The 16706-nt window shown below is 42.0% G+C and overlaps 2 protein-coding genes across 13 annotated transcripts in view; one reads left to right on the top strand and one right to left on the bottom strand.

Moving 5' to 3' along the window:
* The window catches only part of LOC109418248 (uncharacterized), a 755006-nt gene that overhangs the window by 288372 nt on the left and 449928 nt on the right, over positions 1–16706 (top strand). The window lies entirely within an intron of this gene.
* The window catches only part of LOC109621307 (uncharacterized), a 155261-nt gene that overhangs the window by 66216 nt on the left and 72339 nt on the right, over positions 1–16706 (bottom strand). For all 12 annotated transcript variants that reach the window (XM_062850751.1, XM_062850750.1, XM_062850752.1 and 9 more), the window contains exon 10: positions 5318–5577. In XM_062850751.1, the coding sequence (XP_062706735.1) occupies positions 5318–5577 (260 nt within the window). The remainder of the gene's footprint in view (positions 1–5317; positions 5578–16706) is intronic.

Genomic DNA, 16706 nt, shown 5'->3' with positions numbered 1-16706 from the left:
AATAAAAATAAATAAAATTAAGGAATGTTTCAGAACTTCCTCATGGATTTCTTCAGAAAGTATTCTAGTATTCTTTTCAGAAAACATTCCATTGATTTCTTCAGAAATTCCTTCGGGGATTCATTCAGAAAACCTTCCAGGAATTTCTAAGTAAAATCCTTGGGGGATTTTTTCAAAAGAATCTGTACGGAATTTATTCGGAAATTTTTTTTCATTGATTTCTTCAAAAAAACACAAAAAAAAACTTATTTGAACTTGTTCTTGAAAGTGCATTTTGTCTCGGGAAGCGGTTATTTCACTAACTAGGGCAATTGCTTTGCGTTTGCAGTTTTCAATAAGCCTGACCAAGGAATGAGTACCTTTATTTATCATATGACCCTATATTCATCAGTTTTCAGAAACAGACGACGCACATTTTTAGTGGCAATAAAAAGAGCAGTACTTCACCCGTTTTGACAGATACGTATTTCGACCTCAACTGTAAGGCCGTCTTCAGTGTCTCATACTTATTTGACTTGAGTCGAGCCTAAACAAAGTGTAATAAAGGTTACTTTTGTTATGCCATTTGTATCCGGAAGAGTTTATGAATTCCAAGCTTCAACAACTTTTCAAAAATAAGTCGCAGCCTAATGGACATCAAAGACACTATGAAATAACACAAAACCTTGGCTTTTTCATTTCTTTGGTCTGTATCACACAGGGACTAAGCTTCCCAAAAATTTTAAATATGAAATTTCGTCAGAAAATACCCGATTCTACTAAAACCGATGATTTTAGGAATCTAAAGATTCAAAAATGTGTTAAGAATGTTGGTTTCTCTATTATCTTTTGAGATATTGTAAAAAAAACTAGTGGAAATAAGCACATTGATCGTATTATTTTTAGATAACAAGAAAACCCTCCCAGTTTTGCTAAATAACTTACAAACGAGTGTAGATACCGCAATTCTGAGCACTTTTTAGCCCTGTAGGGTCCTCAGCGTCTGTTCACCAAGGAGGTGCGGCTCAAACAGCGTCTGTTCTGGCATCCAGCGGTTGAGTATGAAATGCTGTATTGCGTCAGCTATACCTAAGAAGGCAGCCCCTTCAACGCAATGTAGGCAGCGCGGCCCCGGTAAGGTAGCCTGCTGAAAACCTTCAAACACCCAGAAAAGCAATAGTAGAGTAAACGGATTGATTCAACGGCAACAGACCCGGCAACGAATAAAGGACAACGATTGGAAAGTCGGATCTTGGAACGTGAGAACTTTGAATGAACCCGCACGTGTTGGGCTCCTGGCTCGTGAACTGCAGAATGTCGGCGTTAGTGTGGCCGCTATCCAGGAGATACGCTGGCCCAAAACTGGAGAACGCGAATTCCGAGCGGTGGATCCCATCGCCAACACTTTATTCAAGTACCACATCTACTACAACGGCGGCGATAAGGCAGAACGCGGAGTTGGCTTTATAGCGATCGGGAAGCAGATGAAGCGAGTTATTCGGTGGAAGCCGATAAGCGACCGAATCTGTGTGTTGAGGATGAAGGGCAAGTTCTTCAACTACAGCCTGATCAGCATCTATGCGCCAACGAACGACAAACCCGATGACATGAAGGATGAGTTCTATGAGAGCCTTGATAAGGCCTACGGAGAGTGCCCAAAACAAGATGTCAAAATAGTCATCGGAGATGCAAATGCGCAGATCGGCAGAGAAAGTTTCTTTCGGCCTGTCATGAGCATGAGCATGAGCATGAGCATGATTGACCGCCCGCGGTTGCTCCTCTGTTATTGCAAGGACAACTACATTTACACAAAGAACCAACAGGTGATGCTTGGGACTAGCTTTCTCCTCATTGTGTAAATGCCGGAATCCCAATACTTTTCAATAAGCAATACCAGCGCCGGCCGCGTCCGAATGCAGGTCAATTGAGGATAGGGAAGGAAGTGATGACGTGATTCTCGCTTAGGCCAATAACCGAGGAATTCACTGCGTTAAGTTTCTTTCGGCCTGTCATTGGAACGGAAAGCCTTCATTCTGTTACCAACGATAATGGTCTGCGCCTTGTGACATTCGCTGCTGCTAGAGGGATGGCAATCAGCAGTACCTACTTCGCACGTAAGAATATCCGAAAACACACCTGGCGACACCCGAGTGGTGACACTTGCTCCCAGATAGACCACGTGCTGGTCGACGGGCGACATTTCTCGGACGTCATAGATGTGAGGTCCTACAGAGGCCCGAACATCGACTCGGATCATTATCTTGTAGCCGCTAAAATTCGGGCGCGATTATCCAGCGTCACGAGTTCAAGAAACAACAGGACGATGCGTTCCAATATCCAGCGCTTGTCAGCCGAAGGGGTTGCTGCACAGTACCATCAGAAGCTAGACGAGAGGATAGGAGAGACCAACGGATCTGGAGATGTCAACAGCTTATGGGGAAGTATCCACGAAGCAGTGACAACAACAGCGCAAGAGGTGATTGGCGACGCCAACGTAATGGTTGGTTTGACGAGGACTGCCAACGAGCGACGAACGAAAAGAATGCCGCCAGAAGTCGAATGCTAGTGGCCGGTACCCGGCAGAACAGAGAGCGGTACAGGGTTGCAAGAGCAGAAGAGAAACGAATCCACCGCAGGAAAAAAAAAACGGCAATACGAAGAGAGTGTTATTGCTGAAGCGCAGGAAAGTATGGACAGGAACGATATGCGGAGATTTTATGTAACTGTCAATGGCGCGCGGCACAAGACTGTGCCAGTGCCCGCCATGTGCAATGACCGGGAAGGAAATTTGCAGCGAAGGAGCACCCAGGAACAGGATTAACATAATGGATGACAGTCAAGCAGTGGAACCACCAACACTGGATGAGGTTAAAAAGGCCCTTAAGGAGCTGAAAAACAGCAAGGCTGCTGGGAAGGACGAGATCCCGGTCGAACTTCTTAAGCACGGAAGCGAGCAGCTACATCAATCAATCCATCAGATTATTATAAAGATTTGGGAGGATGAAGAATTGCCCACCAGTTGGTTGGATGGCCTCATATGCCCAATCTACAAGAAAGGGCACAGACTGGAGTGTGCCAATTACAGAGGGATTACCCTTTTAAATTCGGCGTATAATATAATATATACTGTCGCGTGTCCTGTTCAACAGACTGCGACCTCTTGAGGAGTCCTTCATCGGCGAATACTAGGCTGGTTTTCGTGAGGGCCGATCAACGACGGATCAAATGTTTACCCTGCGGATGATCCTAGATAAATTTCGGGAATATAACTTGCAGACTCACCATCTGTTCATTGATTTTAAAGCACCGTACGATTCAGTGAAAAGAAATGAGCTTTGGCAGATAATGTCAGAACATGGTTTTCCGGCGAAACTAATTAGGCTGATACGCGCAACGCTGGATGGATCAAAATCAAGTATTCGGATCGTGGACGAAGTGTCTACGTCGTTTGTGACCTTGGATGGATTGAAGCAGGGGGATGCTCTTTCAAATTTATTGTTCAACATTGCACTCGAAGGAGCGATTAGGAGGTAAGGCGTGCAGAGGAATGACTCTATCATCACACGGTCGCACATGCTCCTCGGTTTTGCGGACGATATTGATCTCATCGGCATCGATCGTAGGGCAGTGGAGGAAGCTTATGCTCCTCTGAAGAGAGAGACAACGAGGATAGGCTTGACGATTAACTCTACCAAGACGAAGTACATGATAGCGGGTAGAGACAGAAGCAGGCCTAGTGGTGTTAGTGCTGAGGTAGTGATTGATGGGGAAGTGTTTGAAGTTGTTGAAGAATTTGTTTATCTTGGAACACTTGTGACATGTGACAATGACGTTTCCCGTGAAGTGAAAAGGCGTATTGCAGCTGCGAATAGGGCCTTTTACGGATTGCGTAGCCAGCTTAGGTCCCGTAACTTGCAAACGCAAACAAAATTCGCTCTGTATAAGACGCTGATTCTTCCGGTTGCCCTCTACGGTCACGAAGCGTGGACGTTAAAGGAGGTAGACCAAAAAGCTTTTGGAGTTTTTGAGCGCAAAGTGCTGCGGACAATTCTCGGTGGGAAACAAGAAAATGGAGTGTGGCGCAGACGCATGAATCACGAGTTGTACCAAGTGTACGAAGATGCGAATATTGTGAAACGTATAAAATACGGCAGACTTCAGTGGGCTGGACACGTAGTGCGAATGTCGGAAGAAAGAATAGCGAAAACAATATTCAGCAGAGAACCCGGTATAGGTAGGCGACTTCGTGGGCGGCCGCGAACTCGCTGGCTGCACGCGGTTGAAGAAGATCTACGATCCCTGCACGTTCGGGTAAACTGGAGGAACATCGCCCAAGACCGACGAAGATGGTGCTCTACTATACGCTCGGCATTGGAGTAAAGTTACTTTGTAGCCAACAAGGTATCAAGGTAGGTAGGGTCCTCAAATTACCAGAATTCATCGGAAAATAACATGTTCTTTGAGTCCGCATACAATTTTTGAGAAGTTTATGCGCCTTAAGATACGGAATTTTCATCACGGTTACTCTCTGTGACTGTCAACGATAGCAAATCGTCAATCTTGATAGTTTGACTGCGATTCAAGTCAGCGTATACACGGTTATCGTTACTTTCCTTTTTCCATCGCATCTGAACTGACTGCGATGGCGAGTAGATATCACAAATTGTTAGTTTTTCAAATTCGTTTGAAAATGCAAATAAATACTCACTGTGTTTCACAAGTTTTGCATGTTAATCGTTCAAAGGTATAAGATTTGGTTAAAATCTTCAAAATATCAGTTCAGTTGCAATGATAGTGATTTGGGATGCGGTTAATAAGCACACAAAAATGTATGCTTTTCCTACGGAAGGAAAGTAGATTTCGAAACTAGGTTTTTTATATTCAGTCCTACGGCATTCTCGAAACAAAAAAAAAAATCCCATGAAACATCCCTAGAAAAATTCCGGGAGCAATTTATAGAAAAACTATTGGGGGAATTCCTAATAATTTCTCTGAGGAAATCCATGGTGAAATCCACGGAGAACTTAATGAACAATCAAGCATTTCCAGCAGAAACGGAGCGAAAAAATCTAGCATGAATTACAGTAGAACTCGCCACAAGAATTGCTAGAAGAACCATGGTGGGGATTCCGGTAGAAATCATAAGAAAAGTTCCTGAAGCAATACCAATAGGAAAGCCTGCATAAATCAAAATAGGAATCACCGGGAAATCCGTAAAGGAATCCTGTAAAAAAAGGGTTATTGTTGATGCTTTATTGTACGTGGATTCTTCAGTTGAAGAGCCATCAGTTAAAAAAGTAATAAAAAATGGTTTTGAACTATAGTTTTTAATACTAACCTGCGCAAGTCCGGACTGGACGTGTACGGGGCGGCCACCTCCTTTATCTTGAGCACAATGATGGCCGTTATGAAGATGCAAATGACGTTGATCACCGTGAGCAGCCCGGAAACGATACCGTTAATAAGAAATTCCGTCGGAATGTAATTGGTGTACACAAACTCGTAGCTCGAGTTTCCGCTGTATGCTTCGCCCTTCAGATGCGGAATTTTAATGTCCTCATAAATTAGCCAGATGCAGGCCAGCGCCCAGAAAAGACCCTGAAAAAAATGACCCGAAGGCAAAGGGAAAAGCGAATAAGGTTGGCGACATTAGTATGGAAATGTAATCAGTCATCTTTGCATCTCCCCGAGTCGATGAAATTTGGATCAGCTCCAGGTCTTAGCCCTGAGCCCCATTGCACAATGGTCCACGAACCAGATTTACGAGGAAAGATGCATGCAGCGCCTTCAAATGATTTTTTGGGCAATTATGGTCTTCTACAAAGTTGTTCCTAAAAATAAGGCCCTCTTTTCAATATACATGAAAATTAGGGTGGTCCATATTTTCAAAGAAATTGGTAAGCAAACTTTTTTATTTGCAAGAATAACTGTATACATTCTTCGGGAAAGTTGTAGATCTATCAATTTTGATCAAGTTTGCCGAAGACACTTTTTATGTAGCTTTAAAATAGACCGATCTAGAGGTATTCTTCTGAATAAGCTTAGGGTGGTTCAAGAAAAACCGGTTTTCTGGCGTTAACTTTTTCATTTTCGATTTTTCATCAAAGTCGCCCAAGAAACACTTGTAGAGCATTTGAAGACGCGTCGTTTCGTGCGCTGAGATGATCGTTATCTCTTTTGGTTCAAAAGTTATAGGCATTTTTCTTAAAAAAATCATAGTTTTTTAAAAAGGTGTTATGACGGGTTGGGGCAAACATAAAAAATATCTTTTGCTAGCATTCAAAAGAAGAAATGTTGTTATAAAACATATCAAAAAATTAGAGGGGTGTTATTTTTGTAACTCAAGTGAAAAATACTTGAAAAGTGCCTATTTTTTCTAGAAAATCATCAATATCTTTTGAACGGAATGACGTAGCAACATTATCAGCGCACGGAAATGTGCATTTTTTAAAGCTCTAAAACTGGTTCTTAGACAACTTTGATGAGAAATTTGAAACAAAAAAGATACAGGGTTTAAACTGTTTTGACCAAATTTGGAGCATTTTCCCATAGTTTTCATAGGGTGACGCTAGAGCAAATCGTTTTATTGCTTTATCTTTTTAGTTTCAAATTTCTCGTCAAAGTCGCCTAAGAACCACTTTTAGAGCTTTCAAAAACGCGCATTTTTGTGCGCTGAGAATGTTGCTACGTCATTCCGTTCAAAAGATATTGATGATTTTCTAGAAAAAATAGGCACTTTTCAAGTATTTTTCACTTGAGTTACAAAAATAACACCCCTCTAATTTTTTGATATGTTTTATAACAACATTTCTTCTTTTGAATGCGGGCAAAAGATATTTTTTATGTTTGCCCCAACCCGTCATAACACCTTTTTAAAAAACTATGATTTTTAAAGAAAAATGCCTATAACTTTTGAACCAAAAGAGATAACGATCATCTCAGCGCACGAAACGACGCGTCTTCAAATGCTCTACAAGTGTTTCTTGGGCGACTTTGATGAAAAATCGAAACTGAAAAAGTTAACGTCAGAAAACCGGTTTTTCTTGAACCACCCTTAGCTTATTCAGAAGAATACCTCTAGATCGGTCAATTTTAAAGCTACATAAAAAGTGTCTTCAGCAAACTTGCTCAAAATTGATAGATCTACAACTTTCCCGAAGAATATATACAGTTATTCTTGCAAATAAAAAAGTTTGCTTACCAATTTCTTTGAAAATATGGACCACCCTAATTCTCATGTATATTGAAAAGAGGGCCTTATTTTTAGGAACAACTTTGTAGAAGACCATATTTGCCTAAAAACTCATTTGAAGGCGCTGAATGCATCTTTCCTCGTAAATCTGGTTCGTGGACCACTGTGCATTGTCCACCAGAACCGCATGACGCCAACCAACGGCAGGCATTAATGTTCAGTTTTATTTTCACTGCAGCAATATCATCGTCATGATCCGTTCCGAACCGACTGACTCGTCATAATGAAGTGAGCGATTAAAATTTAGAACGACAGCTGCCTGCCTGGCCCACTTTGCGGGATATAGCATGGCCCTGGCTGGCCCGATGGCCGGATGGATCGGATCAGCTTGACTGCGAAGCAAGGACAAAGGACCAACTTTTTGGCTTGGGCTCGCTAATCAAATTAAATTTTACGACACTGTTTATCAAACTCCATGCACACACAATACAATAGAGCCGCCGGGAGATGTTTTACAGAGTGGTTGCCTCCCAACGGCGGGGGTCGAAGTCACGTACATAAGGCCGATGAAGTGCCCCGTACGGTGGCGTTGGTCGCCACGGTGATTGCGGATTAATGAGGATGAGACTAAACTCCCCGGATGGTTGATGTCGAAGAGTTTGATTGCTAATGGTGCTAGGGGTGCTAAACTGGGATAGTTGGAATAGGCGTTAGATTTAAACCATTATGTCCGCACAGTACAAACGTATAATGTGAACTTAACATTTGAAATTAAAGCGTACTAAAACAAACAAATATAGATAATTTTACTTTTCAAACATTCTTACCTGCATAGAAACAGCAGTAATAGGGTTACTTTCCCAAGTGGCCTATATTTCATCGTTCGATCTCTACTATTGTCTATGAAGTTTATTCTTTCATTAACACTGCTTATACCAACAGGGTTTTTGTAACGTAAAGTACCGACAGGCAAAAAAACGTGGAACTAATTTTTTTGCACATCCATATCTCAGCAGTTAGTGAACCAAATTTCAATCTTTTTGCGTTAACGGAATCCTATACTATCCTAGAGAGGTGTAGTGAAAACCGATTGGAATTTCATGCAGCTTCCGGTGAGAACCAGGCGAAAACATTAGTTCCACATTTTTAACTTCTTCCGGTTCCGTTTTGTTCCCGGTTTGGTTGTGAGTACCATGTCTTTGTAGCGAGTTCTTTCGGAACCTCGACAAGATAGCAACATTCTGTCTTCGGCAAAGTTGTTCAGAACAACGACCACTTCCACGACCACGATTTTTTAGTTCCGAATTTCCCCACCACGTGGCGCTAGTGTACATAGCGACTTCCGGTATGACTTTGGTGGGATATAGCACGAGATTGAAGCAAAATAGGAAGATGCGATGTTCGGCAAAGTTGTTCAGGACTACGAGTACTTCCAGTTCATGAAGTGCATAGTTTGGAATTTCACCACCGCGTGGCGCTAGTGTACATAGTGACTTCCGGTACGACTTTGATGGGATATAGCACGAGATTGAAGCCAGATAGGAAGACGCGATCTTCGGCAAAGTTGTTCAGGACTGCGAGTACTTCCAGGTCTTGAGGAGCATAGTTCAAAATTTCACCACCACGTGGCGCTAGTGTACTTATTGACTTCCGGTATGACTTTGGAGGGATATAGCACGAGATTGAAGCCAGATAGGAAGATGCAATCTTCGGCAAAGTTGTTCAGGATTACGAATACTTCCAGTTCATGAAGTGCATTGTTCGCAATTTCACCACCACGTGGCGCTAGTGTACATATTGACTTCCGGTACGACTTTGGTGGGATATAGCACGAGATTGAAGCCAGATAGGAAGACGCGATCTTCGGCAAAGTTGTTCAGGACTGCGAGTACTTCCAGGTCTTGAGGAGCATAGTTCAAAATTTCACCACCACGTGGCGCTAGTGTACTTATTGACTTCCGGTATGACTTTGGAGGGATATAGCACGAGATTGAAGCCAGATAGGAAGATGCAATCTTCGGCAAAGTTGTTCAGGATTACGAATACTTCCAGTTCATGAAGTGCATAGTTCGCAATTTCACCACCACGTGGCGCTAGTGTACATAGTGACTTCCGGTACGACTTTGGTGGGATATAGCACGAGATTGAAGCCAGATAGGAAGATGCGATCTTCGGCAAAGTTGTTCAAGACTACGAGTACTTCCAGGTCATGAAGAGCATAGTTCAAAATGTCACCACCACGTGGCGCTAGTGTACATATTGACTTCCGGTATGACTTTGGAGAGATATAGCACGAGATTGAAGCAAAATAGGAAGATGCGATGTTCGGCAAAGTTGTTCAGGACTACGAGTACTTCCAGTTTATGAAGTGCATAGTTCGGAATTTCACCACCACGTGGCGCTAGTGTACATATTGACTTCCGGTATGACTTTGGAGAGATATAGCACGAGATTGAGGCCAGATAGGAAGATGCGATGTTCGGCAAAGTTGTTCAGGACTACGAGTACTTCCAGTTCATGAAGTGCATAGTTCGAAATTTCACCACCACGTGGCGCTAGTGTACAAGGTGACTTCCGGTACGACTTTGATGGGATATAGCACGAGATTGAGGCTAGATAGGAAGACGCGATCTTCGGCAAAGTTGTTCAGGACTACGAGTACTTCCAGGTCATGAAGAGCATAGTTCAAAATGTCACCACCACGTGGCGCTAGTGTACATATTGACTTCCGGTATGACTTTGGAGAGATATAGCACGAGATTGATGCAAAATAGGAAGATGCGATGTTCGGCAAAGTTGTTCAGGACTACGAGTACTTCCAGTTCATGAAGTGCATAGTTCGGAATTTCACCACCACGTGGCGCTAGTGTACAAGGTGACTTCCGGTACGACTTTGATGGGATATAGCACGAGATTGAGGCTAGATAGGAAGACGCGATCTTCGGCAAAGTTGTTCAGGACTACGAGTACTTCCAGGTCTTGAAGAGCATAGTTCAAAATTTCACCACCACGTGGCGCTAGTGTACATAGCTACTTCCGGTATGACTTTGGAGGGATATAGCAGGAGATTGAAGCCAGATAGGAAGATGCAATCTTCGGCAAAGTTGTTCAGGATTACGAATACTTCCAGTTCATGAAGTGCATGGTTCGGAATTTCACCACCACGTGGCGCTAGTGTACATAGTGACTTCCGGTACGACTTTGGTGGGATATAGCACGAGATTGAAGCCAGATAGGAAGGTGCAATCTTCGGCAAAGTTGTTCAGGACTACGAGTACTATTAGGTGATGAAAAACATATTTCGGAATTTCACCCCCATGTGGCGCTAGTGTAAATAGTTACTTTTGGTACGACTTTAGTGAGATAAATCACAAGATTGAAGCCAGATAGGAAAGTTCGATCTTCGACAAAAATGTTCAGGACTACGAGTACTTCCAGGTCATGAAAAGCATAGTTCAAAATTTCACCAAAACGTGGCGCTAGTGTACATCTCTCTCTCTCTTCATGGCGTAACGTCCTCACTGGGACAAAGCCTGCTTCTCAGCTTAGTGTTCTACAGATGAGCACTTCCACAGTTATTAACTGAGAGCTTCCTCTGCCAATGACCATTTTGCATGCGTATATCGTGTGGCAGGCACGAAGATACTCTATGCCCAAGGAAGTCAAGGAAATTTCCTTTACGAAAAGATCCTGGACCGACCGGGAATCGAACCCGTCACCCTCAGCATGGTCATGCTGAATACCCGTGCGTTTACCGCCTCGGCTATATGGGCCCTGTCGCTAGTGTACATAGGACTACGAGTACTTCCAGGTCATGAAGAGCATAGTTCAGAATTTAACCACCACGTGGCGCTAGTGCTAGTGCTATACAGTCGAGACTCTTATAAGATCACTGGTCGGGGGGCGCAATAGGAATCCGCTTAATAGGAGACTAAGAGCTTATGGGATTTCGGCATTTTGGGGGTGTGGCCTATTATCTCGGGTGTGTTAAGAGTTAACGCAATACTTTCTTTGGCAAAGTTTTAGGGCTTGATAAGATCTACCATTTAGAACTTTGGTTCATATGATTAGTTGGCAATTTGGCCGCTAGAGGGACCATCAACAATTTGATGCTAAATTGCACTACGGGAGCCATATCAGGTTGTCAAGCAAACGTTACGATATGCGACAGCTCAAGACCCTGATAATTTGGAAGGATAGTGTCTTCGGGAAAGTTGTTGGGTACGCCAATAACTTACTGACGATGAGTTGCGAAGTTCGAAATTCCTCCACTGGGCGGCGCTAGTGAGCAAATAAAATTTCAAAACCTCATATCTCAGAATCCCGATAACTTAGGAAGATGGTGTCTTCGGCAAAGTTGATCAGTATGACATGAACTTACATAAAAATAAACACTTGTTTCGCAATTCTGCCACTAGGCGGCGCTAGTGAACATGCAAATTTTAGAAATCTCATAGCTCAGAATCCTGATAACTTTGAAAGTTGGTGTCTTCGGCAAAGTTGATCAGAATGACATAAACTTACATAAAAATAAACACTTGTTTTAAAATTCTGCCACTAGGAGGCGCTAGTGAACTTGCAAATTTTAGAAATATCATAGCTCAGAATTCTGATAACTTAGGAAGTTGGTGTTTTCGGCAAAGTTGATCAGTATGACATAAACTTACATAAAAATAAACATTTGTTTTGCAATTCTGCCACTAGGCGGCGTTTACCGGGTTTTTTCGTCTTTTTTCGACTTTTTTTTTTTGGCGGTTTTTCGGCTTTGCATGTTCACTAACGCAGAATTTATAAGGCAGACACGAATGCCACTACCAAACGTGGTAAAGTGTCTTTAATAAATAATAATAATAATAACGCAGAATTGCGAAAAATTGTTTATTTTTATGTAAGTTTATGTCATTCTGATCAACTTTGCCGAAGTCACCAACTTTCTAAGTTATCAGGATTCTGAGCTATGAGATTTCTAAAATTTGTATGTTCACTGGCGCCGCCTAGTGGCAGAATTGCGAAACAATTGTTTATTTTTATGTAAGTTTATGTCATTCTGATCAACTTTGACAAAGACACCATCTTTCTAAGTTATCGGGGGGAGCGACACTAGTTTTGCTGAGCCGAAAAACCGCCAAAAAAATCGAAAAAAGACGAAAAAACCCGGTAAACTCCGCCTAGTGGCAGAATTGCGAAACAAATGTTTATTTTTATGTAAGTTTATGTCATACTGACTAACTTTGCCGAAAACACCAACTTCCTAAATTATCAGGATTCTGAGCTATGAGATTTCTAAAATTTGAAAGTTCACTAGCGCCTCCTAGTGGCAGAATTTTGAACCAAGTGTTTATTTTTATGTAAGTTCTTGTCATTCTGATCAACTTTTCCGAAGACATCAACTTTCTAAGTTATCGGGGGAAGCGACACTAGTTTTGCCAAGCCGAAAAACAGCCAAAAATATCGAAAAAAGACGAAAAAACCCGGTAAACGCCGCCTAGTGGCAGAATTGCGAAACAAGTGTTTATTTTTATGTAAGTTTATGTTATACTGATCAACTTTACCGAAGACACCAACTTTCTAAGTTATCAGGATTCTAAATGGTAGATCTTATCAAGCCCTAAAACTTTGCCAAAGAAAGTATTGCGTTAACTCTTAACACACCCGAGATAATAGACCACACCCCCAAAATGCCGAAATCCCATAAGCTCTTAGTCTCCTATAACGCTCACCCCTGTCTAGTAGGAGTTCGTTTAATAGGAGTCCGTTTAATAGAAATTCGTTTAGTAAGAGACTCGACTGTATATCACAAGATTAAAGCAGGATAGGAAGGTACGATCTTCGACAAAAATGTTTAGAATTACGATTACTTCCAGGTCATGAAGAGCGTAGTTCAAAATTTAACCACCACGTGGCGCTAGTGTTCATAGCTTCTTACGGAACGACCTTGGTGGGATATAGCACGAGATTGAAGCCATATAGGAAGATGCGATCTTCGCCAAAGTTGTTAAGGACTACGAGTACTTCCTGTTTATGAAGAGCAGAATTTCACCACAACGTGGCGAAAGTGCACATAGTTACTTCCGGTAAGACTTTGCCAGACAGAAAGATACGATGTTCGGCAAAGTTGTTCAGAACTGTGAGTACTTCCAGGTCATGAAGAGCATAGTTCCGACTAACACCACCACGTAGCGCTATATCATTAGAATGAAGCCAGATAGGAAGGTGTGATTTACGAAAATGTTGTTCATGACGAGTACTTCCAGGTCATGAAGAACATAGTTCCGAATTCCACCACCACGTGATGCTAGTGTACATAGTGACTTCCGATACGTCTTTAGTGAGATGTATCACAAGATTAAAGCCAGATAGAAAGGTACGAGTCTAGCTCGCACGTTCAAGGATCAAGGATCATTTCAGGACCACTTGGAGAGTATTCCCTAAGAATATCTACAGAAATACTTTCCGCGAATGCCCAAGGCGTTTCTTCAATAGATTCAGTTCTAGTATAATTAAGGTTTTAGTATAATCATTGCAAAAGCTTTGATCTCATGGCAGATTTTTGTTTTCGTGAAAAATGTAAACTTCAGATGATATTCTCATAATGATGATTTACACAAGTTTTAGCAAAGATATTCAAATAAATTTGATCCAACTTCATATTTATTATCCAGAAAAATATATCAAACCCATGACCATCCATAAATAAAGGGGGACATGTGATCAACTGCGCCACGGACTCGGGCACTCTGAAGAGGAATTTCCGAATAAATCACTGCATAAATTTCTGAAGGAATCTTTCGAGGACTTCGCGAACGAACTCTAGGAAAAAATTACGTAGTAATCCCTACAAAACATATTCCGAAAGCATCACTAAAAAACTTTCCTAAATTCGGGAGTATCATAATGAATCTCTGAAAGAACCACCAAAATTTATCGTAAGTGAATCGCAGGAAGAAGCTCCGGAGTGATTTGAAATGAAATCGTTGAAGTTTTCATGCTCCGGAGGAATTTCTGAAGGAATTCTTGGGGAAAAAAAGCGTTAGAAGATGGGTTCATGAAGGAAAATACAAACGGGCATCTAGAGGAACTCCAGAATCTCTGTTAAAAATTCCATGTAGAAAATATGAAGGTATGCTTGGGTGAATTTATGAAGATATCACTGGAAAATCCCCTGAATCCCTGGAAAGATTTGCGAAACAATACTCAAGGATCCCAAATGGAATCACCCAGATGATTTCCCGAAAGAAATCTTGGAAATAACTCAGAAAGGACCGCTAAAGGAATTTCCAAAAAATCACTAGAGAAATCCCGATGGAATCCCTGGAAGAATTTGGCAAAGAAATCGCAGGAGAATGGATATTCGAAGGAATCTTGGGAGGCATTTCCGAAGCAATCTCTGAAAAATCCCAAAGAATGCTTGGTGAAATTTCGAAGAATTTTTCGAATAGCTAGGATTTTAGGAAAAATCTTTGTATGAATTATTGAACTATTTCTTGAAGAACTCCTGGAAGAATATTTCAAAAAATTCCAGAAGCAATTCCTTTACTGGAAGAAATTCAGCTGGAATCTCAGGAGGGATACCTGAAGGATGTCCGTGGAGAATTTTAGTAATAACGACTGCATAAATTCAATTGGGAATTCCACGAATGAATATTCACAGGAATCCTTGGAAAAAGAATTTCTTGAACAATATTTTGAGGAATTCCTGGAGGAATACTTTGAAAAATATCCGGAGGAATTCCTGAAGACATAATAAATAGGCGAGTTTATTCCATAAGAACCACTGGAGAAATGCTTGAATAAAATTCTAAAGAAATTCCAGTAGGAATCCGTGGAACAAAAATCCCTAATTAATTTCTCGAATATATCATTGAAAAAAAATCCCAGGACAAACCCTGAGGAAATTCCTTGTCAGAATGTCCTTGAGGAATTCCCATACAAATAGCTAGATAAATTGTCAGTACAATCCTTCGAGTGAGTCAGAGAAGTCCCAATCTGGCCTAAATTTCTCTTGCATAGCTCTTAAAAATCGTTTTTTGTATACTATCAAATGGTGAAATTCCAAACCCGGTAGTGCTCGTAGTCCTGAACAATTTTGCCTTCCTATCAGACTTGAAGATCGTTCAATACCTCATGAAATTCGTACCGGAGATTATTATGTACACTAGCGCCACGTGGTGGTGACGTTCGGAACTGGAAGTACTCGTAGTCCTGAACAACTTTGCCGAAGATCGTACTTTCTTGTCGGGCTTCAATCTCGTGCTTTATCCCACCAAAGTCGTACCGGAAGTAACTATGTACACTAGCGTCCGTGATGGTGAAATTTGGAACAATGCTCTTCATGACCTGGAAGTATTCGTAATCCTGAACAACTTTGCCGAAGATCGCATCTTCCTATCTGGCTTCAATCTCGTGTTATATCCCACCAAAAACGTACCGGAAGTCACTATGTACACTAGGGCCACGTGGTGGTGAAATTCTGAACTATGCTCTTCATCACCTGTAAGTAGTCGTAGTCCTGAACAACTTGGCCGTAGATCACATCCTCCTATCTGGCTTTAATCTCGTGCTATATCCCACCAAGGTCGTACCGGAAGTCACTATGTACACTAGCGCCACGTGGTGGTGAAATTTTGAACTATGCTCTTCAAGACCTGGAAGTACTCGTAGTCCTGAACAACTTTGCCGAAGATCGCATCTTCCTATCTGGCTTCAATCTCATGCTATATCCCATCAAAGTCGTACCGGAAGTCACTATATACACTAGCGCCACGTGGTGGTGAAATTTTGAACTATGCTCTTCAAGACCTGGAAGTACTCGTAGTCCTGAACAGCTTTGCCGAACATCGCATCTTCCTATTTTGCTTCAATCTCGGTCTATATCTCTCCAAAGTCATACCGGAAGTCAATATGTACACTAGCGCCACGTGGTGGTGAAATTTTGAACTATGCTCTTCATGACCTGGAAGTACTCGTAGTCTTGAACAACTTTGCCGAAGATCGCATCTTCCTATCTGGCTTCAATCTCGTGCTATATCCCACCAATGTCGTACCTGAAGTCACTATGTACACTAGCGCCACGTGGTGGTGAAATTCCGAACTATGCACTTCATGAACTGGAAGTATTCGTAATCCTGAACAACTTTGCCAAAGATTGCATCTTCCTATCTGGCTTCAATCTCGTGTTATATCCCTAAAAAGTCATACCAGAAGTAGCTATGTACACTAGCGCCACGTGGTGGGAAATTTTGAACTATGCTCTTCAAGACCTGGAAGTACTCGTAGTCCTGAACAACTTTGCCGAAGATCGCGTCTTCCTATCTGGCCTCAATCTCGTGCTATATCCCATCAAAGTCGTACCAGAAGTCACTATGTACACTAGCGCCACGTGGTGGTGAAATTCCGAACTATGCACTTCATGAACTGGAAGTACTCGTAGTCCTGAACAACTTTGCCGAACATCGCATCTTCCTATCAGGCTTCAATCTCGTGCTATATCCCACCAAAGTCATACCGGAAGTCACTATGTACACTAGCGCCACGT

Source organism: Aedes albopictus, chromosome 2 (genome assembly GCF_035046485.1).
Source record: "Aedes albopictus strain Foshan chromosome 2, AalbF5, whole genome shotgun sequence".
Lineage (NCBI taxonomy): Eukaryota > Metazoa > Arthropoda > Insecta > Diptera > Culicidae > Aedes > Aedes albopictus.
Note: the sequence above shows the minus strand (reverse complement) of the source record. Positions and strands in the feature narration are given on the sequence as shown.